The sequence below is a fragment of the Apiospora aurea genome, assembly GCF_038362705.1.
Source record: "Apiospora aurea strain CBS 24483 chromosome Unknown utg000005l_segment0_segment0, whole genome shotgun sequence".
Taxonomy (NCBI): Eukaryota; Fungi; Ascomycota; class Sordariomycetes; order Amphisphaeriales; family Apiosporaceae; genus Apiospora; species Apiospora aurea.
In genome coordinates this window covers 4,845,113-4,871,759 of record NW_027117392.1, presented here as the reverse complement: position 1 = coordinate 4,871,759, position 26,647 = coordinate 4,845,113, and the positions used below count along the sequence as shown (strand labels likewise).

Sequence of the window (26,647 nt, the reverse complement as noted above, 5' to 3'; positions counted from 1 at the left end):
GCTTCCCGACGACATTTTTCTGTGATGGAGCCCGAGGTGGCGCGTCGCAGCTCTGGGATCAAAGTCGACCGGGAAATCGTCGTGCACACAAGCGACAGAAGCAGGAGTCGCGATGGAAGATTGATCGCCTTTCCTCGTTCGCTCATCTCCATAATATGGTCCATGTCTGGTCAAGCACAACATGGGACGAAGCCAGAGCCGCGTCGCGCGTATACACCGCCGGTGCGGCTTAGCAGGTCCGGCGGCCGTTCGGGAGGCCAGTTTCGCGAACTCCTGGGTGAGACCGGTAGAGAGACGGACTTGTTGGATATGCTCGAATTCCTCCGACGCACGCCTCCGCCAGACAACTACATGTCGATCCCAGACAGCGTCAGTGTTTCTTCCGCAGAAGATGAGAAATGGAAATCAAAATTCAGAGTCTTCCGTAGCAAGAGGAAGGCCAGGAGGAAAAGCCGCAAGACCCCCATCATCAGGCTTCCCGACACAGCAATCGCGGGGCAGACGACGGGCGGGCATAGGCACATCGCCATTTCGATTCCCCTGGAATATACACACTTCGGTCCAAACCCTCCCACCCAGTATCCGGTGTTCGACACGAGCGGATTAGACCTGGTGCGAGAGATTGAGGCGAGGTTCGGCCCCATACGGACATCCACTGGCGAGCGAGGCACCGTAACTGTTCTGAGGCCAGTTGAAGAGGACCGCGAATCCTTCACCTCCGAGCCAACTTCGCGGTCGCGCAACTCATCCATACCGCAAGACCGGCCTTCAGCCCTTCACGCCCCACCGCCACCCCGACAGGGCCTGCCTTCGCCGCCGGCGCAGCAAGGGTCCTCGATCAAAGATTTTGGCCAATCCAGACATACACCGGGTTCTTCGAAAGGCGAAAAAGCGGCTGCGGGGGAGCTCGCTGGTGCCGAGTCTGCATACGGGCTTTCTCCATTTGGACGGGTGGAAAAGAAACCTGGCAGTAGATCTATCTCTCCCCAAAGTCCACGTGAAGGACCTTCCGCAGGGACAAGCTTTCAGTTGGGCCCCCCTGGTGCTGGAAATCAGGCACGGTTCATGTTCCCTCCACCACCAAGAGGATCCAGCAAAAAGGGCAAACAAATAGCAGACGTCACGAGGCCTATAGATGACATGCTCGGACCGCTCAGCCCATTCGTTCCTAGCCAGGGCGTGCATCACAGTCCATCCAAGTCTAGAATATACAGCGCTCGAGGGTCCTTTGCGGAAAGTATAGGATCGTTAGGCTCGCTTGGGTCCGAGCCGAAGGTGTACGATGCCCAGACAGCTCAGGCGTACTCCTCAATACCGATCGTTGTCAGGCCACCCTCTCAGAGTACGGCCGACAGACTGTCGGGTGGTTCTATCACCGGTGCTCACAGGGCAGCTCAGAGAGATGATCCGGTGCGCCCAGTGGCTCAAGGGAGCAGCCAGTCTCGCAGGGACCGAGTTCATGCGAGGAAATCAAGAGACATGACAGAAGCAACAGCCTCGCTTGCTCCTGGAAGTACTGGTATTTCGCCAGAGTCCCCAGTCTTTGGCCGCCCGCAAAGAACAGAATCTTCCGGAGAGTCGAAGGAATCACCTTCTGCTGGACGTACTTCGAGTGACACTCCGGCCACCCGGCCAGTGGTCGTTCCCGTTCCCACCTCGGTGGGAGGTACCGGTAGATTGACCACGTCGCAACCACCTCCGGGAGAGGAAGTGTCTGTTCCAACAACCGATCGCTCGTCTTCGTCCTCACAGCTGTCATTTGTCACAGGCTCGGATCGTATCTCGCTGCACCGGCGCAGGGAACGACGAACACAGCGTGAACAGGCCAGAAGAGCACGGGAGATAGCGCAAGCTTCCTCGGAGCAACTCTCGCAGCGACAGCAGCAGGTGCCACAAGCCTCGGATATGCCATCGCGTGAGCGGGACCTAATACGAAAGTACGATGAACTCCGTGAACAGCGCCATCGTGACATGGAAAAACGACTGCGCCGGCTCGAGAGGAATGGAGACGTCTGGATCCAGTCCCTTGTGCCGCTAATGGAGGGTCTCAGCCGCTTACTTCAGGAGCAGTACCTCTACCAGCGCAACGTCAATTCCCGACTGTCTTTCACCGAAGCTGAGGGTGGTGCGGCGGCACCAGCGCCGCCTTCAGAGCAAGCCACCGAGCGGGCATTTGATCCTCGGGAGGAGCAGTTCTACCGGAATCTCCCGCTCCGCATGCAGACGACCCGCAGCCACGACGTGCCGCTCCAACGTGTGCGGCCCTCATCCGTCTTGGCCACAATACCGGCGAATATAACTGAGTACCAGCAGGAACCCCAAACCAGCAGGCGCCGCCCCCATAGCATTCAGATACCGGAGCCCAGGCCATCATCGACAACCCAAGGTCATTCGGGGGCTGGCGGTAGCCGCTCGCGAGGGTCTTCGGCCGGGACACCCCTGACGGCCCGGCGCGTCTCACCGCTCCAAGCAGAGTTTGAAAGGGAGTTCGCGGCCCGTCGGGCGCGCGAGGCTAGGGACGAGGAGCTCGACGCGCGCATCGCGGAATTGGAGGAGCAACAGCGCCGGCACCAGCGAGAGCGTCAACAGCGCCGGCAAGGACAAGCCTATCGCACAGGCCGCGGCGAGGAAGAGGAGGAGGCTAGCGATGGCAACAGCAGCGGTGGTGGCAGCGATGAGCGAGAGCGCCTGGCTCTTGCAAGCGAGGAGGCCTTGATTGGAGGCCTACATAGTTCTAGTCGTCGTCCTCGGCGAGAGCAACGTTACCAAGAAAGGGCGGTGAGAGGAGGAGAGGAGGAAGAGGACGCCAGGTTCGGGCTGTATTAATGGGGGGATGTCGAGGTGTCAGTGGATTTGGGGTTCCGATATCAACATAAACCGCTGCCAAGCTCCTTTTCTTTCTTCCTGCGTTCATATCGTTTTGCGGAGTAATGGACATGATTACAAACGGTGTCTATATCCTGGAGTATAGGGGGAGTTGGCTTTGGAAAAAAGACGACTGTACTTTAAGAATACATTAATCAAATAATGTCTATTCAGAAACGAGTCTCGAGTCGTGGGCATGGCTTTTGGGACTAGAAAGGTAAAAGAACCCTACGCGGGCTTGAAGGCTTCTTATCATGGCAGCATGCATGGCGGGAGGCGAAGAGGGTGGGTTTGTCTTGGATACATGTTGAGACATGACCCAGAAAGCGGTTCAACTGCGATGCAGGTCCAGCTGGATATGCAGATACGGAGAGGTGAGACAATGTCTTGAGCATTGCACCAGAATGCATGATAGCAATGCAGTAGTGCAAGTACCGTTACGAGGGAATAGCATGATTACCTGGGGACTACAGGCAACCTGAGCACTCGGGCGCCTCGGGGGGGCTTTGCCATCGTAACGCGGTTGGAGGTGGAGAGGCAGCGACGGCCATACATGCATGACACAACAGCGACGAGTATTAACGACTCACAACATGCACTCGGCTAGGAAACGTATCACTTGCGGCCACCCTACTATAGGCCAGGCTCGTCTCAAACCAGGGGAATCAGCCGCAGTCTATGCCCGTCCTCGACAATCCAGCGGCGGGTTTGAAGACTACAATCAGAAGTCTAGCTCCGGGGGGAAAATCAACCGTCTATCTCGTCTGTCGCTTAATGCGAAGCAGTTGGTTGTGGGCATACCAGAGAACGTGTAAAGAGCATCGTCGAGTCCTGGAGGAATCCGGTGCCAACGCCGCCCTGGCCCTCCTGTGAGGATGCCACTACTGTATCCTACAAAATCTCTATCGGAAAACCGGCCTCTAGCTAAACGCCCCCATAATGCGTCGACGGCTGGTCTTCGTGAGTATACATACATTAAAGCCGTCTCGATGCGGCTAAGAAATCGTATTCATCCTCCAGCTGCTATGGCAGTTTTGGACAGGAATACGGTGGCATGCTTAGTTGGGTTTGCCGGGTTTGCGTTGAATGAAGGGTTCTGCCGGCTTCTTCTTCCTCGGAACCATGGGATTAGGGGGCGGCCGACGTGCTGCTGCGGGACCCTGTAACAAGTCAGGTCAGCAACAGGCAGACTTCATCATGTGCAGCAAAAGGAACAACTAACCTTCGGGGCATTCGGCGGGGGTTCGCTGAACCAGACGAAGACGACCCTCCCTGCGAATCAATACCCAAGACTGACATGGCTGAGGGGTCCTTGGGCCTCGGAGGAGCACGGGGTCTAGACTTGCCAGGAAGGAAGCCACCAGTGCTAGGTCCGCTGGGAATCTATGCGGGTTATGTTGTTAGCTAGATATCCCGTACTTCAGTTGCTTGCGATGGAATACGTACTCTCTTGGCAGCTGGTAAACCTCCGGGGTTCTCAAGAGGGCGCTTTTGACCCGATGAATGGATAATCGGACGCTCGCTGATCTGTCCTGGATTCGACACCGCCTCACCCTTCCCATCCAGTCCCGCATAGCCCGCAGGGTAGTTATTGAAACCCCCGAGGGGCGGCGCATGACTACCGCTCCCGACAACAGTATATGTTTGAGGCAACTGCGGGGTTTTCCGCGTGTGCGGCAGGTTGGGCTTGATAGGAGGTGCATCGGCCATCTCTACATCCTCCAGGTTGGGCTTTTCCTCCTCCTTGGGAGCAGGCATGGGCTCGGCGGGAGGAGGCGAGTACTCATCAAAGTCAGGGGCTGGTAGTTCGATACCGGGCACGCCGAGCTGGCCAACAATGTTGCCAGTCGTATATCGGTCCCTGGCTCTGGCGTCTTCAATAAGCTTGTTCCAGAATTCACCTTGGACCAAGGCTCGCGAATCTCCGAGGACCCAAAGCGAAGATTTAGCACGGGTTAAACCAACGTTCATACGTCTGATATCGGTCATGAAACCGATACCGCCGGTGGGGCTCGCACGCACACAAGAGAAGATGATAATCTCACACTCCCTTCCCTGGAAAGCGTCGGTGGTGTTGAACTCGATCTCCTCCGTGATGCCCTCTCCATACCTACCCGTGAACCGGTTCCGGAGCTCATAGAGCTGCGCCTTGTATGGAGTAATGATGCCAAACTTGCCCTTCGTGTCGATACTCGGGTTATCTTTTCGGAAGCGTTCGTAGAGGGACATGGCAACCTTGATCTCCTCGTAATTCACAAGGGACCGTCCTTTCTGACCCTTTTCCTGAGTACCTTTAACATCAAAGAAGCGATAAGGCCCAAGCAGACCACGCTGGTGCCACGGCTGGTGTCGAAGTCTTGCCATGTCCCCACCGTTGAGGAGTTTACCCTCGTAGAACTCTTGAGCTGGAAACCTGCTGATCTCAGGATGCATACGGTATTGGGTGTCGAGGAGATGAACAAAGTTTCCGTGATTGCGTTGCATCCGAACAAAGAGACTTTGATCGTAGCCGAATCTAGCGGCCCTCTGATTAAGCACTGTCGGCGGAAGCTGTTTGGGATCTCCCACCAGAATGCACTTGGAACAGCCGTACTTCAGGGGGATCAAAGCACTGAGCTCGACACACTGAGCGGCCTCATCAATGATAACCGTCTCGAACTCGACGTTGAGGCCCTTGAACATCTCGTGACCAGATCCACTGAGTGTTGCGCACAGGACCTGCGCGGAATCCAGAATCTCTTGCTGAACGGTTCGTCTTCGGATATCACTTTCACGAGCCGCCGTCATCCCGCTGTCTTTGTTTGCGTCAATCTTCGCTCCGATCAAGGTTTGTTGGCGCTTCAAATCGTCCCAACGGCGTTGGAGAGTGTTCGCGGCTTGGCGATCGTCCAGGGCTCGTGCTGCTTCCAGTTGTGGTCGAAGATCACCGATTTCCTTCTTGAGTGCGCCTGCCTCTTCGTGGAGCTTCTGTCGCTCGGACGGGCCACTGTTTTTCTCCTTATCTCCTTCTAGGCGCGCCTTTACAAGCTCATCCAGTGTGACATCTCTGACAGCAGCATTGATAGCATCGCTACGTCCAAGTCGGAGTACGTTAATCTTATGGAATGATCCATTGATCGACTTGACGCCTTGCTTCAATCGGATTACCAATTCGTCGACAGCAGCGTTACTGGGAGCACACACCAGCAACTTCTTAGAGGTTCCCTGGCCCTGACCAGAAACACCTGGTTTCTTGATCATCGTTCCGGTACTGGTCTGGAAGGAGCCTGTCATCAGGGCACCGACCATAGCTACAATTGTTTTGGTCTTTCCTGTACCTGGGGGACCTTGAATAAGGGTGAAGGCGTCATTGTCCTTCGCATTCAAGATGGCCTTTGCTTGACCCTGGTTGAGCTGGTAGTTGTCCATGATTTTGTCCACGGCTTCCCGACTGTACGTTAACATAGGAGACGGTTTTCCCTCCAGGATTTCGGGCATCAAGTCGTAGTACTGAAGACTTTCAAGTGATGCGTACTCTCGTTCGATGGTGGTCATGTTGGTTATCTTCACGGCATAAATCTCCGCTTGGGGCACAAGATGGTGTATCATGGGTCCGGGCTTCCCGCTGAGACGATACGAGACCTCGAGACTTCCGTTGCGCACCGTAGTGCGCCAAATACGCGCAAGGCAGTGGGGGTCGCCGGGAGATTGAAGCGGCTGGGATGATGCGGAGAGAAGCACAATGTCGCCTTCAGCGAGCCAGCGATCTTTGTCTGTCTTGTCCATGGGCATGACGGTGCTAACTTCAAAAAATTTGTCCACTGACATACGGTTCTGGATCTTGATTCCGAAAGGCTTGGAGGTCGTCTCACCCATGGCTGTGACGAATGATTGCCAAGCTTCGTGGACGAGCAAAGGCAGGAAGGTCTTCTTATATTGAGATGGGTCCGTGTAGGTTTCCGAAACCCTGGAGCAAGGCACGCCGCCAGGAGGGTCATCCCCGGTGTGGAAGATATCCCAATCGAGAATTGCCTGGTGAAGAATGTCCATAGGGGGATCAGTCGTGCTCGCATATCCTTGGCCGATCGCTGAATCTTTGCCTTCTTGACTGGCCCAGGAGCCTGCTTCTTCAACAGCTGTGCTCGTTTCGAGGCGTCTTCAACTCGCAGTTTTCCTGCGCTCGTCTGCGCTAAGAATGCGGCATCATCGTCGGAATCATCTTCATCCTCTGATGATGAGCCAACCATGATCTCGCTCTTTTGCGGCGCGTGGTCCTTGCCTTGGATCCCAGATAGGCCCTGAAGGCCAGAGCCTTCTCCGGCGTTAATGGGCTTCTGTCCTCGTAATGCTTGAGCTCTTGCAACGATATCTGCGTTCCTCCGTTTGGTCTCCTCGGCTTCTTTTTGACGCTTATCACGGATCGATTTTGCAAGGGCGGGATCAAACTTCGGTTGGGCGGGCTTTAAAGAGGTGGCTTTAACTCGAGCCTTTTCCTCGTTCCGTGCCTTCATACGGGCCAGAACGTCGAGGCTCTTGTTCAAGCCGGGAGTAAGATCCTTAAGATCATGTTTGGCAGGTGTAGAAGCGGCTGTTGCAGACTTGGGGGTAGATCCTGAGGAGTCGTCACCAGATCTGGACCAGGCGTCAAGGCTGGACTGCTTTTTAATAGCATCGGCCTTCTTGACCTCGACGATTTGGACATCATCCTCGTCCTCGCCCAGTGCTCGGAGAAGCTCGGCACGTTGTTGATCATCCAGGTTGGTGTTAATACGGAACTTGCCCGTATTGTTTCGTATACAGGTTTCGCGAATGTAGTGCAGGGCTGCACCGACAACCTCGAGTTGGTTCTCCTCCAAACGCCGAAAGAGCTTTACCAAGCCATTGACTGTGGTGCTGACAAGATGTTTGTCCTTTAGACGCAGCATCTTCACCATTCCGAGGCACTTGACACGTGGCTCCTCGAGTAGCTCTGCCAGAGACCTCTTGATGTCTTCCTCGGTTGGATCCCCCTCGTTCGAAGGGGTTGCCAAAGCTGATGACAGCAGACCATCTTGAGCTAGAAGAGCGTCTGCTAGTTCCATCACATCGCGGCAGAAGTTCTTCATTGTCTCAGTGTCGATTAATTTACTCCAGTCATCCAGGTCATTCAGAGCAGTCTCAATAAATGCCCACTGAGAAACCCACCAGTTTCTGACAGCATCGCGTTCGCCCTGGTCTAACTTCTTGGAGCGAAGAAGGCCCGCGGAAGGGTCGCATAGCGCTGCCAGGAAATCCTTGGAGCATCGATGTATCTGAATCTGAGGTGACCAGAGACTCTTACCAGCAACCACCTTAGAAACGGCTAGAGTAAAAGAGACAAGAGAAAGTGAGAATTGCTGTTCCACGAGTTTTAGGATCGCATCGCTTCTGCTATCCACGTCTGTCAAGGTTTTGATGAACGCCACGCCGGCTGTATGAACGGCGGGATCGCCATTGATCAACGAAGCGACAATAGCCTGGATTGTCTGAGGGTTCGCCGAAAGTTCGGTAAGTTCTGTGTTGTCGAACTCGGCCAATCGATCAATCATCCGCCCAATAACCTCATTGGTATTCCTGAGACCCTTGTTGAACTCCTCCTTGGGCTTCGATAACTTCTCCAGCTTCTTAGGGCGGAATGTCTCTACTTGGATGAGTGGCAGTGTTGCAGCCAGCATGTGCTTTGCCAGCTGGCCCGCTCCAGGAAGCAATATACTCAGGGCAGCGTCCCAAATGATGGACGAGTCCCTAGTGATCTCACGCTGGACGAGATTATCATTTCGATGATGTGCGTGAAATTCTTCAAACGTAATTCGTGAATCAAGCATCAGGGATTGGCGCACAACTGACAACGTGATATGTGAGATGTGGCCGTTGGATTGGTTCCTAGACGAGACCCGGGCCATGCCTGTGAGCATATCCTTGTACTTGATTACAAGATTGAGAATCCGGTTGGTGTGAATGGTAGAAGAGGATGGATTGATCTTGAAATCCTTCGAGAGGAAGGCGGTGATTGTAGACAACAAGGCCTCGGCAGCACCACGATAGCAGACTTCGCGGCCATCACCTGGCATCGAGCTATCCCTAGCAATCCTATCGAGAAAATGATGCAGGATAGAGTCGCAAGCATCGCCCCGCTGGTTTGCAGAGATCGACTCCAGAAATGGTTTCACCCATGCAGCGGCCACTGGGCCTACCTGATTCTCGTCCTCTGGCATGGAGAATGCGAACTGCTTCGTCTGAGATAGCAAGGGATAGTAGGCTGGGCTTGCGAAAACCTGCTCAGCGACGGAGGCCGGAGCGAAGTTTGCGAATGTACCCCATAAGCCCTTGGATCCCTTCTGCAAGATGATGCAGAACACTTTCAGGACGATAGCTAGGTTAGGCACGGAATTGATGCTCATGTGGTTTAGTAGGGTTTGGTAAACACTAGGTTGAACGTCCAGTGCACCGAAGGCATGTACGACGATCTTCTTGTCGAGGGCATGCAGTATCAGACTGAGACCTTCCCAGAAGCGCTGGACCTGTTTTGACGGAGTGCTGAAAACGGCTATTTTCTTAATAGCATCCTCAAGATTCTCTTTGACAGCCCATTGGAAATCATCAGCCGTAACAGCGAGGTTACGGGACCAAGAGGTTGTGGCGAACTTGTGTCGTACATCGTCCTCGTCAAAGAGGAAGAAGGTCATTGTAGGAAGCACCTCGCCCAACTTCAAGACACGGCGCTCCTGCACCCTCTTAAAAACATAGTTGAAGGCCACGCGATTTTCCGGCACGCTCAAATACGTGATACAGCATAGAGCCTCGTACAGGGCTATGAGGTACTCGACGTGACCTTCCTCTATGAATGTTTTCTGATCGATAGAACCCTCGCGAGTCTTCATAAATTGCTTGGCATTTTCGAGACCTTGGGTGATGCGTTCGGCGTCGAATCTGTTTAACTCAGCTTCCATGGCGGCGACGACATCATCGGCATGAGCCCTAGTAATGAGAATGGTTAGTGTCATATTCGCGAGGCAGCACTTCGACCGGGGACCGCTGAGAGGTAACTTACTCGGAGAGATATTTCAAGAAGCGCTTTCGGCTTCGGTGCCATCCACGGACACAAGCCGAGCAGCTTGTGAGAAGTTCGTTGGCGCGTCTCTTGAAGACATCCTGCACTTCTTTGAAGGCTTCGTCGGAGAAGCCCAGAATGAGAGAGCAGCGGTAAGTGACATCGAGACGAGATGAACCTTCCTCGACTCTCAGCTGTTTTTGGTCAACTCCAATCTCACCGGGCTCTGATAGATCTTCGTAGTCCTCTTCATCGTCATCAGAGGTCTTGGGACACATCAAATGCACCTCCGGTGGAATGGCGATGAATTCCTCGCATGCTTTCCCAATAGCATCCATGCTGCTATCGAGCGCCATCGTGACCAGTGTTTGCTATTAGAGTAGCAGCATGCCGCGCAGGTCAACGGTGGAAGCGGGAGGAAAAGAAATTGTAGGAAGAAGCTTCTGCTTAGGTCGAGATTACTGGTTTGCTTTTGGAGATCGATCGTGTTCGGCCTTACCCAAGCTTTGAATTGGATTGTGAGGTTGACTGAGCGCACATGAATCCAACCAATGTCGGGAAGATGGGAAACTGGGTTTCTGTTAAGTAGAACCGCAGTCTTGAAGTAACAGCCTCGGGGGTTGTGTTGCGGTGGTGCAAGTGCGAGCTCGAATGGTTGGGGTTGTGTCTGAGAGGGCAGTTGCCACAGTTGCCATTGGGTGTTCAGTTCGTGAGTTCCGATTGAATAGAAGACGAGTGATTGTAGTAGGCAGATCGAATGAATCGCCGAGGCGGGGTCGCAGCGGCGATGGAGATCGTATCGGCGGCCAGGGTATCGGCGACGATTGTCGTTATTATACTCCACGAGGTTCGAAGATGGTTGAGTTCGCGATGTGCAAATGGCACAAGGTGGCAGGCAACAATCTTGGAAGAAGTCAATGACAGGATAACGAACGAACGGTTCACAACAGCACTTGAACTATACCATTGGAAGCCGCCTGGAAAGGAAAGTGCAGTCTCCCTTCCGGGAAGTATGCGAAGCCAGGACAGAGACAACAATGATGATGCGATGTAGTAGTTGCTCCTTCCCATGCCAAAGACCAATAAATTGCTGGGGGTTACAGCCGGTGTTTTCCCACTCCAGGAGGCTTCCAAAGCTGTCCTATCAGCGCGTAAAGAGCATGCAGCCAAAAGTCCAAAGCGCGATTGGAGTGGATGCTTTATCGATAAGTTCGGCATTCAACCCTTGCAAGTGCCTACATTTAGCTTCAATTGTTCAAAGTCCCTTACAGGTGTGTTACCTACCGTCTGTCGGTACAACTTGTGATTCTTTTCTGGGCATGTACGAATCAACTGGAATGCAATTCGCGAATAAAATCCGACGCTATTCTCCCTGGCTAAATACAATCCGTGACGCAAAGCGGCATCGGTATTGAAGCAGAATCCCGGTGAAGCAGTCAACGGCTGTCCCTCTCTTCTCTCCAGCAGCTACTTCATCTAGGTATATCAAAGTTGAGGCTGTGTGGACGAGTCAACGACTAAGCCTGGAGACTTCATGTCTCGATATCTGAACTATCGAGCTCCGAAAGTTCAGATTCGTCCTCTGTTTGATTGCCATTGATGTTGCTCTCGACTTCGGCGCCGTGTGGTGCCGTATTGGCATTGATGGTTATACTCTCATCCCCCTCATCAATATCTTGAACTTGAACTTCAGATGATTCTTCTACGCCGCCCTCGTCAGTGTCACCGTCACTTGTAGTACTGTTCTTCATGTCCTGAATCTTGGGTCTGCCTCTGCCACGAGTCTTGCTCTTCTTGCCCTGGGCTTTACCCTGATTCTCGGGTTTCGTCAACTCCTTCGGTTTCGCTTGACGCTTGGAGAATCGGTCCAGGAGGTGCTCTAAGGGGCAAATCGACTCATCCCATGCCTCTGTTCCCTTGAAGCTCTTATCATTGCATCTGTAACATGTTTTCCCATGGCGAATGAACAGCTGGTGAAGGCCGTATTTGAGATGATCGGGACATCGGACCTCAAGATGCCTGAAGGTATCATCTTCATTGGTTTTTTGGGGGACCCAACCTAGCCATCTCGACATTCGAAAGACGTGGGTGTCCACAGCAAAGCAAGGCCGCTGCAGGGAGAACAGGGTTACGCATGCTGCCGTCTTGACGCCAACGCCGGGATATCGCACAAAGTGATGCAAAGCTTCGTCCTTTGTCATATCATGCATGAAGTCGAGATTTAGCTTCTTCTGGTCCGCTTTCAGAATCTCGAGATCCTTCTGGCCCTTTGTCTTCGAAGAGGCACAGATAACATCCGCTTCTTTGCCCGTCTCTTGTTCTTCAATATACGCAGCACGCCGCTGCATGTTTTCGTCGTAGACCATGCCGAGGATGGCCTGGATGTTCTTTGCCTTGTTAGCTCCTAGACCTCCTGACTTAAGCTGCTGATAAACGTCATCATAGGCTGCAATCCTGATGTTGTTCCAGTTAACACTACCAGCACCTGTTCCCTCTTCCGAGACCCCGAACTTGTCGACTAGTGCCTGCAACATCTTGTCCGCCATGTCGAATGTTGTTGAGCCGCTCAGAACTGTTCGAATTAGGCCATCGAGGACGCAGGGGACCTCGCCACATCCTGCGACTTCAAGCGATGGCGCTGGAATCTTTTGCGGTGGCAGGGGCTGAATATCGTCATGCATATCGGCGAGGATACGATAGACTTCCTCGCACTGCTGGGCATTCGGACCTTGCCAATCGGGGTATGGCGTCTCGCCAGGAGTCAGGCCATATGGATTGTCCTTTGTCTTTCTTGCTCTTCGCTTGGGTGTCTTCTGTTCGGCTTTGGGGGGCGATTGTTGCTCCAGCTGCTCCTTAACCTCTTGTTCCTCCGCTGCATTTGGTGGTGGTTGGTTGTGGCTCACGGGAGCTGGAACAACATCATTGCTGGAGGAGGCTCTGTTGCTGCGCAGTCTCTTCTTCAGTGGCAGATCTGTATCGTCTTCATACAGGGTCCCATGTGCTGCACTGCGTGCTTCCTCCTCTGCAACATCCTTGGGTGCCCATACTTGGCCTAAGTTGTGCGGCAATACATCCCAACCGCCCCTGACTGGTACACTTGGCGTCTTTCTGCCTCGCTTCCTTGTGGTGGTGGTGGTGCTTGAAACAAGTGTCGCGGCTCCAGTGGTACTGGGTACGATATCATTGGGCTTGTTGGAAGCCACGTCGGACCCGGCGGCGATTGCTGTGACCGTTGTCTGCACAGTGAGACTTGAAGATGCAGTTAGTATGGTGCCTTCATGTTCAGCAGCACCCTCTTCCCAGTTGTACAATTGGGGGTCGCTCCTTTTGACTTGTATGCGGGCTTGTGCAGCTTCTGTAGCCCTTCTTGCAGCAGCGCGGGTCTGCATGATGGTTAATATTAGATTGGCGGGTTTGGAAAGAGGGCGGGGAAGGCACCGTCAAAGTGGACGAAGAAGAAGGGGGAAACGGAAAGTCAGATTGGCAACCTAGTGTTTATATTCGCATCAGGACAATGGAAGTTGTCATGAGGGGCGGAAAGATAAAAGGCTTGGGTTGGAGTGATGGAACCGTCCACATATGCAGATGCCTGCTTGCCTGGTGTATGTCCAAAGATCGGATTGATGTGGGCAGCGTCATGCCTTCCAGATTTGACCTGGGACAACTCCTACCAAATGTACTCGTACTGTATACGTACATACCTTTACTTTTCTGCCCACTGTCTTAGGTAATTCAATACTCGGTGTCCTATCTGTACCAGCCAAATGTTGCTTGCTGATATATATTGATGTGAATAAATGTCCCGTGGAACTTGCTGGAGTTGAAGTGACCCTGGAACGACCAGTTAAAGAGGGGGTGTCAGAACTAGGAGCTCCTTACCAAGCGACGTCCAGTGCCAAATACCTAATCAGATCTACAAGGTATACCTATGCTTCACACGATATGAACATTGCGTCCTGCTTGTCACAAAACTCCAGAATACGAACAGCCTACATTTTATTCGACATATCAAACGGCGCCCACATCCACATCGTCCGCGGCTGAAGCGTGTGCACGGAATACGCTTTCCTTGAACCTCTCAGGGGTTGGAAGTCCAGAGTCTCGAACCATGCGAAGTTGTATAACGACTTCAAATGTGCGCCTCTCGGCTCGAGGACCTCTATCTATGTTTGTCCCATACTAAAGTTGGAGAGAACTGCTTCCAATCATCCGGCTTATATGCAGACAGCCTAAGGTGATGTAGACATATCATATGCCTTTGGAGCATGGAACCCTAGACCTCCATCTGTTCAACATGACCTCAGTGACGACGGCAAGATTCATAGAATAGAAGGTGGTTTGTGTGATGAGTTCTCAAGCCGCGGCAATATAGTCCGAACACGAGGTAGATATCAATGATCTCACTACCTCCTTATTTCAGACATGATGTAAAGAGATTGGCGTACTTACAGGTTATGGTCACTTTATAACGGTGTCAAGCTGGTACAGTTCCCTCCGACCAAGGGATCGGCATTATGCTCCATCCCTATGGCGACATCATAACTCGAAGGAATATTTACCTCTGAAGATACGCAGTTGAGCATATTTGGTCCGACAAGCAGGTGTCAAGCGTAGGCACGATGCATTGTGAGATCCAAAACGGGCAAGTAGATACGTCCACAACCGCTGAGCTGGGAGAAAAGGCTTGCTTTGCTGAGATTCCCATGGGGTGAACAAGACCCCGGTGATCTTATCAAATGCCAAAGGCCAATTTTTAGGCAAGTCAACGATACTGTCTACCTACTGCAAGTAATGAAGGATATATTCGAGCTGTTTGTTATGTATATGTAGTGTAAGTGGCAGCGATGCGGGCCTCACAGATAAGTGGAGAATCAGAAGAACACCACCACATTGCTTAGCGAAAACGTCTGGTATGGATGGATAGAGGGGCAGCAAGCGGGGATGGAGAAAGCTGGAGCAGACCAGAGAAAGAGGCAAGTAGGTTAAGCAAGTCCAAGTCAAGTATTTCCAATAACCGAACATGTACGTATTCGAGGAGTTCAATGTTGTCTGTTAAGGATTGCTTCTTCTGCTTTTCGTACACTTTCACTACGATTTTTGTGTAGGAATTGGATAGCTATTCCCAAGTTCTTGGTCATACCTTCTTCACGCGGAAATACTAGGTACGGAAGGTTCAGCTCTAAGAGCTCCGAGTTCTAGCTTCCACATGCTGGCAAATGGCGTATGTACTTCTTTATTTTTTCCCGTACAATAGTCCATCAACACCTATCTGGGCAGCACCCAAGCCATGACCAACGTCGCGTGCTTATCAACTACTGCGAGACATTGTCTTGAACCAGATGCTGCTGCCGAGAAACAGACCTGAGACCTCTGGCCACCGCGCTTATGGAGCCTTAGTCACCAGGCACTGTTGATCAAGTGGGGGCATCGGTAATCTGTCTAAGCAATGAGCTAATCGTCCATAAGCAAGACAGCGGCGCTAATAGACAGGAAAACCTCGTCATAGTAGTGTGGAAAGATCACCAAATGGCATGATAGCTCGCCCAGTCTTGGAATCCGCAGCAGCAAGTTTATTTATTCATGATTTCCAATAGGGGCTGATTTCTAGGTCATCTCCTCCCAATCATCACTCATCTCTTACTTACCTAGCCTTCCAACTCCCGAATCGACACGTGGTTTCCAGAACCGCATCTGGAGCTGTATATATGAAGGGTGCCATCCTAGTGTCCTCCTTTCTGGTGGTTTCAATATCCATACTCTTATACAACTTAACCATAGTCACGTCCCTTTTTAAAGAGATCTTTTTCAACGACGGTTTTCTGTCATCTGTACCGCAACAAGCAGCGCCAGCAGCAGGCATTACTGCCACATCTGATCTGAAACCTGCTCCTACACATATATACGCCACAAACCCCTCGGAGTCTATGAACGCGGTCAAAAACACCATGTCTAAGACACTTTCCCACGCCAAGTTGACGCCGCACCGTTCGGCCACACGCGGACACTCAGACCATGGCTGGCTGAACACCTACCATAGTTTCTCGTTCGCCGACTGGTACGATGCTCGATTCACCCACTTCGGCTCGCTCCGGGTGCTGAACGAGGACCGCGTCAAGCCCGGCACGGGATTCCCAACGCATCCGCACGCCAACTTTGAGATCTTCTCGTACATCCTGTCTGGCGAGTTGACGCACCGCGACTCCATGTTGCAAAAGGGCAGTGAAGGCGGCCAGTCGGACCAGTTCTTCAAGATGCACCGTGGAGATGTCCAGTTCACCACCGGCGGAACCGGCATCGCTCATTCGGAGTTTAACGAGCATCGCAAGGACACCGTCCACTTTTTGCAGATCTGGGCCATCCCTTGGAAGCGTGGTCTCCCCCGCGCTACCACACCCGCAACTTCCCCGAGGAGGACAAGAAGAAGGCGTTCGTGCCGATCCTAAGCCCCCTCAAGGGCGGGCCCGAGGCGACGGCCGAGGAGGAGAAGAAGGCCGAGCCGCGGATCCCGAACACCATTCCCATCCATGCCGACTTCGTCATGGGGGCTGGTATCATTGCCCCCGAAAGCAAGTTCGAGTGGATTGTGGGTGCCAACGCCACTGACAACCCCAAGCGCAAGGTCTTCATCCACATTCCCATGACCAAGGGTGGCAAGGCCAAGGTCAGGCTCGATGGTCGGGAGGAAGTTTACAGCGAGGGAGATGGCGCTTTCATCGATAACCTGCGGGCTGGTGACAAGCTCTCTGTTGAAAGTGTTGGTAACGCGGATGCTGAAGTTATTGTCCTTGATACCGAGTAGGAGGACATCCTGCCAACAAGGGGGTTAGCGCGTGCATATAAGGGTCAAAATTTCCATGTTGCATAAAGCTAACTGTACATAGGATGAATTGATGTATCATGACTGCAGTATTAGTGGCGAAACTCCAAACACACGGGTCAAAGAGAGACCTTGACCCGTGCTGGTACCTTGCAAAGAGAAAGTGCCAGCCCTTTGCTCCGTATGTTCTGCTCGCGGTAGAATGCTGAGATTAGAGTGGTCTTCCTACCAAGCAGGTCGCCGAACGGATGGAGGGGGTAAATAAATGGCCAACCTCGGCTTGGGGGTAGATGATATTTGTACGAAGCGGCCGGACTCTTGTGCTAACGAATATTTCTAATATTTATCTTGGGTTGATGAAGCTAGCACAGCTAATCTGGCGGGATCACACCTGGAGCCGGGAGGCACGACTTTTCTAACGATGCGGGAGGCGATGGGTCCACACAGGATGGGAGTAGGTTGATAGTCCCTTGTGCAGCATCAAAGTTGCAGTACATACCTACTCTGAATGCAGGGAGAGTACCTCCTGTCCTATTGCATATTTCAGCATCTGAAATGGAATTCCGTTCCGTCTGTATTCGAACGATTCTTGTGATGGCCCCCCAGGTGCCCAGGAACTAGGCCGAACGTGCTATCTTGGCCGTGGAAAAGGACCGCAGGCAACAAAACGTGCCGCAATAAGGAAGTTTCCTCATATCAGCGAACCTAGACGTCCACTGTACCCTTCATTTACTCATTTTGTTTTCATTGCATATTTTATAGGTTGTCGATGGTAGCACCGACATTTGTAGTCATCAGCTCCCTGGATCGTTCCGGAGATGTGGACGCGACTGATACTCCGAAGGCTACTCAAGTAATACAACACATAATCTCGGGACTTGAGTCAGGGAAATACGGGTGTAAATCTAGGATTTCTTGTCGGAGGCGAAATCATATGTACTTAGTATCTTTGCATGCAGTACTAGTGAACCCTCCTGTTTTGGTCATCATACTGACCGGTAACATACCACACTTATGATGAAGCTATAAAAGCTGCATTAGGACTTATCAAAAGGGGCGTAACAGCAGGCTGTGCGGCCCTCTCAGTTTCGCTTGATGGGATCCCGAATTGGCACAGAAATAAACGGTGGCAAGCACCACGAATATAGCATGCAACATTACTAGCCACAATCGTACGCCGCCGTTGAAGTCCTAGCTAGGTAACGACTGCTACCTCCAAGTGGCTGCACGTCCAGGGGGCAAACCAACCAATTGCAGAGGACATATTCCTGTGGATATGTCATGTTAGGGCAAGGAAACCAAGCTTGAAGCTCGCTTCCCAGGCTGTGTCCCGGCGGAACTACCTCGAATCCGGTGCATCATCGAGTCAGAGCGGGGTCTCTCTCCAACCGCTTTCATCATACTCTGTGTATGTTGTGACGGCGACATCGCATGAAAGGCACAGCCTGATGACAATGTAATTTCAGTACTGCAGTAGCCAAAGCCGGCGGTTGGGTCCATTGCAGACTCTGTAGTGACGGTATCCTGCTAACAGAACAAGTTCCTCAGCTCTCTCAGCTGCTCAGGGCATTCGATCGACGGGGACGGCCAGCATTTCGAGCCTAGCCTCAAGAGGGGGGATCCCAGCTGACCGGAACAGCCTTGGCGCGATGGGCAGATACATCGCCAATCCACGATTCCGCAGCGATGATCCCTTCCGCCTTAGGCTCCAGGCTCTTGCCAACCCCATCGAACAAGCTTAGGACGAACCGGGATGAACGAGCGCAGCGAACGAAATTGGCCGAGATCAGCTCGCGCGCGGTCCGGACAGGGATGCTTTGCTGAGGGTGGGGGATCTAGACTCCAGGCTAAGCTGGGGAGCGGCTGGCTGAACCGGCCGTCCAGTGGGTATCGGCGCGCTACCACAGCAGGCACAGGCACAGGTACAAGTACCTGTTCGCGTGGGCGGCCGTCGTCGCATCTTGCCAAACATCCATCTGGCCAATGGCGAGTGCTGGCCGGCGCGCTGGACTGGAGACAAACATGCAACTATTGGGCAGCGCTAGAAGCTGTCCCTGACATTAGTGGCCTTCCCGATTCTGACAGCGGCCAGTGCGCCATCCCCAACCTAGCCTAGAGCACGCCACTCTAGCACTGCAAACATGTTCAGCACCGACGACTATCAAGCCCACCATCGTCATGTTAGCGGCGCGCGGCTGCAGGTACAGCGAGCGGCTAGCTCTACCGGTCACTTTCTAAGTGACTTAGGCCAGTTTGTCTGTGGGCGTGCAAGTGGGAAAGAGGAGAGCGCCCCTTTCGAGGCTCATCTGGGCTGGCTCCATCGAGACATCGAGAGCGAGATGGACTTTCGGCGTCCAGATCCGGTAGGGGGAGAGGGGGAGGTCGAGGCACGCATCGCCCAGTGGACGGGGTCTCGGGAGGTTGATGCTTCTTCCTACTTTAAGGCTCCGAGTTCACCTCTTTCGGTCTTGCCTTTCTCTCTTCTCTACCACCCACAAACGGCACTTGACAAGACACGGTCTGCCTGCCAGCCGTTGCAACCATACTGGTTCGCGTCCCTTCGTTGGTCATCGATCACTGCACTCCTTCCCCACGGCCTACGGCCCAACCACAATCCTTACTAGTATTATAATACCTCCCTTAATTTCTCCTCAACATGCTCTTCAAGAAGTCGGTCATTGTGGCCGCTGCCACCGCCGCCCCGGGCCTGGCACATTACACCAAGGACTACAAGGTCAACACCTACTTCGTGAGCCTCCCCTACCCTATCGCTTGAACGCCTCGAGACAGCTTACTTACTCCTATCAGCAGGGACAAGCGGCCAACTTTGCTGGAGATGCCGACACTCTTGGCCAGTACTGCGAGTCTGCCAGCATCGACTATGTTACCCTCGGTGTTGTGAACAACTCCCCCGAGCACGGCAATGGTCTCCCAGGAACCAACTTCGGTTCTCACTGTGGCGACCTTGTCTTCAAGGGCAAGAATGGCCTGGCCACCAAGCTTCTTAGTGATTGCAGCGTCATCCAGGCGGACATCAAGAAGTGCCATAGCCTTGGCAAGAAGGTCTACCTCTCCATTGGTGGTGAGAAGACAGACCAGAGCAACTATGGCCTTTCTTCAGTCCAGGCTGGCCAAGACTTCGGTGAGCAGATGTACAACATCTTCGGACCTTGGAGCAGCAAGTTCAAGGGCCCGCGTCCTTTTGGCAAAGTGTCTGTCGACGGTTTCGACTTCGACATTGAGGTCAAGTTCAAGAACCAAGCACCCTACATTGCCATGATCGACAAGCTCCGGTGCCTCATTCGGGATAACAACGCCAACCTGATCCTTGCTGCCTCCCCTCAGTGCCCCATGGACAAAGATCACTTCCAAATGAGTTCGATCATGGCCCAGGCTCAGTTCGATAAGCTCTTCATCCAGTTCTACAACAACCCATCCTGTGCCGCCACGAATCCGTCCGGTTTCAACCTGGACGATTGGGCCAAGTGGCTCGAGAACAAGCCTAGCAAGAATGCCGAGCTGTACATTGGTCTTGCCGGCAGCTCCAGGGCTGCCAGTTCTGGTTACGTTAGCCCCCAACAGGCCAAGGACCTGATCTGCCAGCACAAGTCCTGCAAGAACTTTGGCGGTGTCTCGATTTACGACGCATACTACGCCGCCCACAACGAGGATTGCGAGGGCGAGCACTACTACGATGTAGTCAAGAAGGCACTCACCTGTGGTGGATGCGACACCGATGTCTGCGACCCTTCCAAGGCCAGCGTCACTCCCACCGCCTCTCCGTCTACGTCTCCCTCCGTTGTCCTACCCACTCTCACTCTGATCCCCACTGGGACCAACACTGATGGCACCGGCGCCACCATCACTGGCACCGCGACCATCACTTCTGCAGCGACCACCAGCACCACCTCTCCCTCTGGTGACGGTGAGGGTGAGGAGGAGGAAGAATGCGAGGACGATCCCACCGCCTCTGCCACAAACAGCGAGTCTGCCTCCATCACATCCAGTGCCTCCATGACTGCTTCTACCAGCTCTGCTGATGAGGAGGACGAGAATTGCACTGATGAGCCCGACAGCCAGTCCGAGACAATGTCTGTCTCGGCCTCTGCCACGGAGTCTTTCTCTGCCTCTGCTTCCGCAACCGATTCCGCCTCCGTCACTGAGTCTGCCTCTGTCTCTGCTACTGACTCCGCCTCTGCTACTGAGTCCGTCTCCGCCACGGAGTCTGCCTCTGTCTCCGCTACCGAGTCTTACTCCGCCTCTGTTACTGAGTCCGTCTCCGCCACCGAGTCCTACTCCGCCATCGAGACTACTTCCGCCACTGAGTCTTACTCCGCCACCGAGTCTGCCTCCGCTACTGAGTCTGCCACCGAATCTTTCTCGGTATCCGTCACTGATTTCTCGGCATCTGCCACCGAACCCGCCACCGCGTCTGTCTCAGCCTCTGCCACTGAATCTGCTACGGACTCTTACTCCGCCTCTGCCACCGAGTCTGCCACCGAGTCCGCCTCCGGTTCTTACTCTGCCTCTGCCACTGGCTCTTACTCCGCATCGGCCACTGAGCCCGCCACCGAGTCTGCCACTGGTTCTTACTCTGCCTCTGCCACCGAGCCCGCCACTGAGTCTGCCTCCGGCCCTGCTATTGTCAGTGTCACCGCCTCTGCTTCCGCCTCGGCTTCTGCTTCATCCTCTGATGATATGCCACTTCCCACCCCCGTTGGAACCGACTCTGCCACTGAATCCTTCTCGGCTACTGCCACTGGCTCCGCGTCTGGCTCCAACCCCACTGCTACTGATGCCGGCTCCACCTCGGCATCTGCCACTGGCTCCTCGTCTGGCTCCAACTCCGGCCCTACTGGTGCCGGCTCCGCCTCTGCATCTACTGCCTCATCTACCGGTGCGTCCCAGACTGGACCTAACGGCAGTGCCACCACTTCCGCTCCCGGATCTGACGGCATGACCACGGGCGGCGTCACCATGACCACCTCCACAGTTTCCACGACCAAGGTCTACACCATCACCTCTTGCCCCCTACCGTCACCGACTGCCCTGTTGGATCGGTGACCACTGAAACCATTGCGCTCTACACCACCGTCTGCCCTGTTTCCGGACAGCAGCAAACCGCCCAGTCTACCGGCGCCGTGACCAGTGCACCAGTCATGACTACCTCCACGGTTTCCACGACCAAGGTCTACACCATCACCTCTTGCCCCCTACCGTCACCGACTGCCCTGTTGGATCGGTGACCACCGAAACCATTGCCCTCTACACTACCGTCTGCCCCGTTTCTGGACAGCAGCACCCGGCCCAGCCTACCGGCACCAGCGGTACCCCGGCTGGTGATAACAATTCCAACGGCTCCAACGGAAGCACTGGCTCCAACGGCCCCAACGGCAGCACTGGCCCCAACGGCAGCAACGGCAGCAACGGCAGCAACGGCAGCAACGGCAGCAACGGCAGCAACGGCAGCAACGGCTCTACTGGCAGCACTGGTTCCAACGGTTCTGCTGGCTCTGCTGGCAGCAACGGCTCTAACGGTGCCAACGGCTCCAGCGGAACTTACAACACTGCCAGCAGCGGCTCCAACGGCAGCAACGGCTCCAACGGCTCTGCTGGAAGCAACGGTGCCAACGGCTCTACTGGAAGCAACGGCAGCACTGGCTCCAACGGCTCTGCCGGCAGCAACGGTGCTAACGGCTCTACTGAAAGCAACGGTTCCAACGGCTCTGCTGGTAGCAACGGCTCTAACGGTGCCAACGGCTCCAGCGGGACTTACAACACTGCCAGCAGCGGCTCCAACGGTAGCAACGGTGCCAACGGTGTCAACAACAACGGCTCCAACGACAACTCCCCTCCTGCCGCCAACGCAGCTGGTTACGCTGTCGAGACTCCTGGTGCGAAGCCTTACCCCACGGCCATCAACAACGGCACCGCCTTCGCCACCCCTGCCGGTACTGGCATGTACTCCGTTACCGCCAAGCCCACTCCTTCGGCCTGCTCCGGCCCTGGCTGCCCTGACAGCCCCCAGGCCACCACTCCCGCTACTGCCGGCTCTGCCAAGGTTGGCGCTTTCTCCATCGTCAGCCTTCTGGTTGCCGCTGTTGCACTTCTGTAAATCGACCCCTGTGCTTGTGAAGGCATCACGCTTGTAAATGAGGTGTAGCGAAGATTACTTTCATGTAAATATCTAGCATGTACTGACCTCACATTAATCAACATACATTGAGTTATCACTCCAACCCATTCGTTTTGTTACGCTTCAATAGACTGTATTTACTCAGAATTTTCGCATTGAAATATTAAGTGACACCTACCCCCGTCGTCGCCGTCCTCTCATCCATATAGATACATTGCCAGGTCAACTCATACAATTCCCCCACATCTTTCCATTCAATTACTGGCTTTTTTTCTCCCTCTCCTCCATTTAAGGTCTTTTTCTGTCGCCTTTAGTCTCGAATCTTACACAAACCATGTACCCCTGCCCTGGCTAGTTTCTTTCAGTCTGTACCGGCTGCTGCAACTCTCGCGGGTGTGCTAACCAGAGTCCGAGCGCCAGCATCGCGAACAGGACAGCCGCGAGGTACAGCGGCAAGCCTAGCCACTGCTCCCCCCGCCCCTCGCTGTTGCGCAAGCCCGCGTCCAGGAGACCCGACAGGAACAGCCCGACGACCAGGAACCCCGTCTGCTCTACCACGGCGAGCATGCCGAAGAAGCGTCCGCGATGCGCCGGCTCTACGAGGCGCGCCAGCACTGCTCGCGTGAGCCCTGGCACGGGCGCACCCAGCGTGAAGACCACGACGCCCGCGGTGGCGCCGCGCGCGGTCGAGGACGCGGCGAGGATCAGAGTGCCCAGGATGGGGAAGAGGGCGAAGAGGCAGGCGAGGTCGAGGTCCCGGGATAGGGGATGGGGCTGGGATTGGGGTTTGGATGGTGAGGATGCGGTAGAAGTGCCGGGTTCTCTGCGCCGGTGGAGGGGACGGAGGTGGCGGCGGTTGTAGAACATCAGGAGAGGCGGCAGCAGGACCAGCAGGGCGAATATGGTGGTGCCGGCCCGGACGGCCACGAGGGCGGAGGAGGCGGCGAAGGTGGTCGAGTAGCGGAAGGGCGCCGTTCTCGACAGGATTGAGGCGGCGGTGGTGGCGATGGGCATGGTGAGCGCCGCTGCTGGGATCAAGAGCCAGATAGGGAGGCTGTTGTGGCGGAGGTGGGCCAGGAATTCCATGAGCTCGGCGAGGGTAGAGAGCATGGTCCGTTGCCGATATTGCGACGGCGGGGCGAGAATGACGTCCAGTGTTTCTGGGAGCGTAAAGAGGAAAAGGGCACCCGCCACGGTAAGACCTAGTCCGAGTTGTAGTGATGCCCAGGAGGAGGCTGACATTAGAGATGGAGTGCTGACGGCTGCCACGACCTCGGCGAGAAGCACGCTGCAGATTGCGATCTGGAAGGATATTGTTCTGCGTAACATATGGCCTGCGTCAGACAGGTAATTCGGGATTCCCCGAGATCTGTAGGTGTTTGTATTCTTGCTTACCGCCAACGGTCAAAGGTCACGTCAGAGATAATGGTGAACACCATAGCCTCTGCAACACCGATTCCATCGCCGATAAATAGGACCAGCCCGGCAACGGACACTGATTCCACAGAGATAGTCGGCACACTCATAGCCAAGATCATCGAGGCTATTTGGAAGATCCCTAACCCCAACAGGCTTATAAGAAATACGAGTTTTCGGCCAACAATATCGGCCAAAGCGCCATATATCAGCGCCGTAAGGATTGCTGGAAAGGGGGGTCGTTAGTTTCAGAGCGCTATATACATAGTTGATCACTCGACGACGGGCTTGATTAGGTATCATACCTGGGGCCGAGGCAGTCAAAGTTGAGAGCATTTGGATAACATTGACCTCGCGAACCACCGAGATGGTTTGGCATTGCTCTGGGGTGAGGGAGTCCGGGTCGACTCCCGGATTCTGCCGAATACAGACATACTGCTGGATGAGAGATATCGACGGAATATCGGTAAGGGTCAAACCTATCTGGACAAGGAAGACGGTGATGGTCAGTATTCCCACCACGCACGCCGGTCTTCGACGTATGGTCTCGAGGTATCTCATGGCGATTTCCAAGTGCGGTTTATTCAGCGAGTTCGATTTACGATTGTTTGATTCCAAGCCAATACAATCTTGATAAGTCAAAACAGCTGGTTGATCTTGAATAGAGCCCCAAGGACAGGGTTAAAAGTACTTGGCAAATACAGATAAATCAACATCAGGGCGCGATGACCAGTTGCTGCACGAATGAGAGTCTCACAATTAATTAGTCGATGGGAGCAGACAAGGGTGGCCAGACGATTTGATTGTATCGACCATAGGAACACTCCATCATACGCATTATAATATCTGCGAGTTATCTCTGAGTGGACGCCAGTAATATGCCGGGCCTTCACCACGAATGAAGCACCATGGTGAAACTGCCTCTGAGTGCTGCCAGTTGCTGTGTCAAAGACACTACACTGCAAACTACACAATTTGGCTTTTGGACACGACAGTGAGCGTAGGCACAAGACGCCGGGCTCTGTCCGGAAGAATGGACATATTATTCATCCTACTGGTCAAGAAATGATAAAAGGCATCTGCAGTGCTCATCCATGCTGATTACTTAAGCAAACGAAACCTGCCATGGGACACACGCTTGATGACTGTTTGCCTTGAGTCCTTTGTTTGTGTGGGTGTGGTTGCCTGTTGACTCTGCAGACGTCAACACAGGAGTCGCCACCACAACGCCATCGCGACTGACAAGATTGTCTCACTTTATAGCCAATCTTAAGATGCCCCCATATCTAGAAGTTCTTTTGTACAGCTTCGTCAGCTATCATGTAAGTGGCGTGCATAGTACAACAGATCTGCCCTACGGCGCGTAGGTACTGTTGCACAGACAGTGTTGGCGATTGGTAGAGCTGCTGCTAAAAGATACATCATGGATGTACCATGACTGGACCCCTGTCATACGATTTTCCAATTAATTTCCGAACCGGGACTAGACTCGATTTGGAGGGGTGATCCGGCCCAAAGTTCCGGACGCACCTGCAGCAGTTCCCACTCCAAAGTCTCGTCGACCCCTGCATCAGTCTATCCATGCCCATGCCCATGCTGAACAGACCATGTCACATCATCAACCTTCTTTCGGACACATTCGCAGATACAATCCCCGCTGGAGTGAACACGGGCCCGGCACCACCACATGGGAAAGTTGGAGCACTGTCGGGCAGAAAGTGATCGTTGCTTGTCGGGAAGCTTATCTCTAGTCTTTTGCCTAAGGCCAGTAGGGGATCAATTAGTCTCTTCAGGTGAAGTCGGTCCAAGAAAGCGCCTCTTGCTTAGAGCTGATCTAGACTGTTTCCCTCCTTTTTCAGCTCGCCAGAAACAGACTGGCTAATCCGGATTGCCAGTAGTCCTATCGAAAAGGGGCAATGGGGGGAACTGTCGCCTGTTTTTGCGGCACAGCTGTGCTGGCATCCTCCATCATATTCTGACAACTCTGTGCTGCTTGATGGTTGACGCAGGTACCGTTGGTGAGCCAGCCCCATCCTTGCAGTCTTGTAGTTCTGGAAGAGCCCAGGCGAATGAACTACGCTCGCCGCCTGCGGGTGTTCCTGGCAAGGCCCTAGCTAGTCCATATCCAATCGCTAGCTGAACCCATGCCAACACCACCCCATAGTCTGAGCCGGCGTGACAACCAAATCTGGCGATACTTGCACGCTAGCTATTCTTTCATAGGCAATCATTTCGCCTGTCAGCAGTATGGATTCTCACCCTCCGACCAGGCATGGCATGCTTGGCACCTAGCGACTCCAGAGAGGAGTCGGTCTGGCCTCGCTTCTCTGTCGTAGCAGCATGGCTGTGCCCCCTTCGTCGACCG

The 26,647-nt window shown here is 53.9% G+C and overlaps 7 protein-coding genes across 7 annotated transcripts; 4 read left to right on the top strand and 3 right to left on the bottom strand.

Annotated features, from left to right (window-relative positions):
- Positions 1 to 24: 24 nt before the first annotated feature.
- Positions 25 to 2,826, top strand: PG986_008048 (uncharacterized protein; the record flags this gene model as incomplete). Its single annotated transcript, XM_066844270.1, has 1 exon — positions 25 to 2,826. One exon carries the CDS (start codon positions 25 to 27, stop codon positions 2,824 to 2,826), a length of 2,802 nt encoding a protein of 933 aa, XP_066700382.1.
- Positions 2,827 to 3,923: 1,097 nt separating this feature from the next.
- Positions 3,924 to 10,269, bottom strand: PG986_008047 (helicase sen1; the record flags this gene model as incomplete). Its single annotated transcript, XM_066844269.1, has 4 exons — positions 3,924 to 4,025; positions 4,312 to 6,876; positions 6,954 to 9,840; positions 9,914 to 10,269. The coding sequence occupies 4 exons, from the start codon at positions 10,267 to 10,269 to the stop codon at positions 3,924 to 3,926; spliced, it is 5,910 nt and encodes a 1,969-aa protein (XP_066700381.1).
- Positions 10,270 to 11,445: 1,176 nt separating this feature from the next.
- Positions 11,446 to 13,302, bottom strand: PG986_008046 (uncharacterized protein; the record flags this gene model as incomplete). The annotated part of the gene is made up of 1 exon (XM_066844268.1): positions 11,446 to 13,302. One exon carries the CDS (start codon positions 13,300 to 13,302, stop codon positions 11,446 to 11,448), a length of 1,857 nt encoding a protein of 618 aa, XP_066700380.1.
- A 2,556-nt stretch (positions 13,303 to 15,858) lies between these two features.
- PG986_008045 (uncharacterized protein) lies at positions 15,859 to 16,712 on the top strand (the record flags this gene model as incomplete). Its single annotated transcript, XM_066844267.1, has 2 exons — positions 15,859 to 16,245; positions 16,323 to 16,712. The coding sequence occupies 2 exons, from the start codon at positions 15,859 to 15,861 to the stop codon at positions 16,710 to 16,712; spliced, it is 777 nt and encodes a 258-aa protein (XP_066700379.1).
- A 2,159-nt stretch (positions 16,713 to 18,871) lies between these two features.
- Positions 18,872 to 19,354, top strand: PG986_008044 (uncharacterized protein; the record flags this gene model as incomplete). The annotated part of the gene is made up of 1 exon (XM_066844266.1): positions 18,872 to 19,354. One exon carries the CDS (start codon positions 18,872 to 18,874, stop codon positions 19,352 to 19,354), a length of 483 nt encoding a protein of 160 aa, XP_066700378.1.
- A 32-nt stretch (positions 19,355 to 19,386) lies between these two features.
- PG986_008043 (uncharacterized protein) lies at positions 19,387 to 22,845 on the top strand (the record flags this gene model as incomplete). The annotated part of the gene is made up of 3 exons (XM_066844265.1): positions 19,387 to 19,479; positions 19,542 to 21,781; positions 21,888 to 22,845. 3 exons carry the CDS (start codon positions 19,387 to 19,389, stop codon positions 22,843 to 22,845), a joined length of 3,291 nt encoding a protein of 1,096 aa, XP_066700377.1.
- A 372-nt stretch (positions 22,846 to 23,217) lies between these two features.
- On the bottom strand, positions 23,218 to 24,843 carry PG986_008042 (uncharacterized protein; the record flags this gene model as incomplete). Its single annotated transcript, XM_066844264.1, has 3 exons — positions 23,218 to 24,235; positions 24,262 to 24,508; positions 24,588 to 24,843. 3 exons carry the CDS (start codon positions 24,841 to 24,843, stop codon positions 23,218 to 23,220), a joined length of 1,521 nt encoding a protein of 506 aa, XP_066700376.1.
- Between the last annotated feature and the right edge of the window lie 1,804 nt (positions 24,844 to 26,647).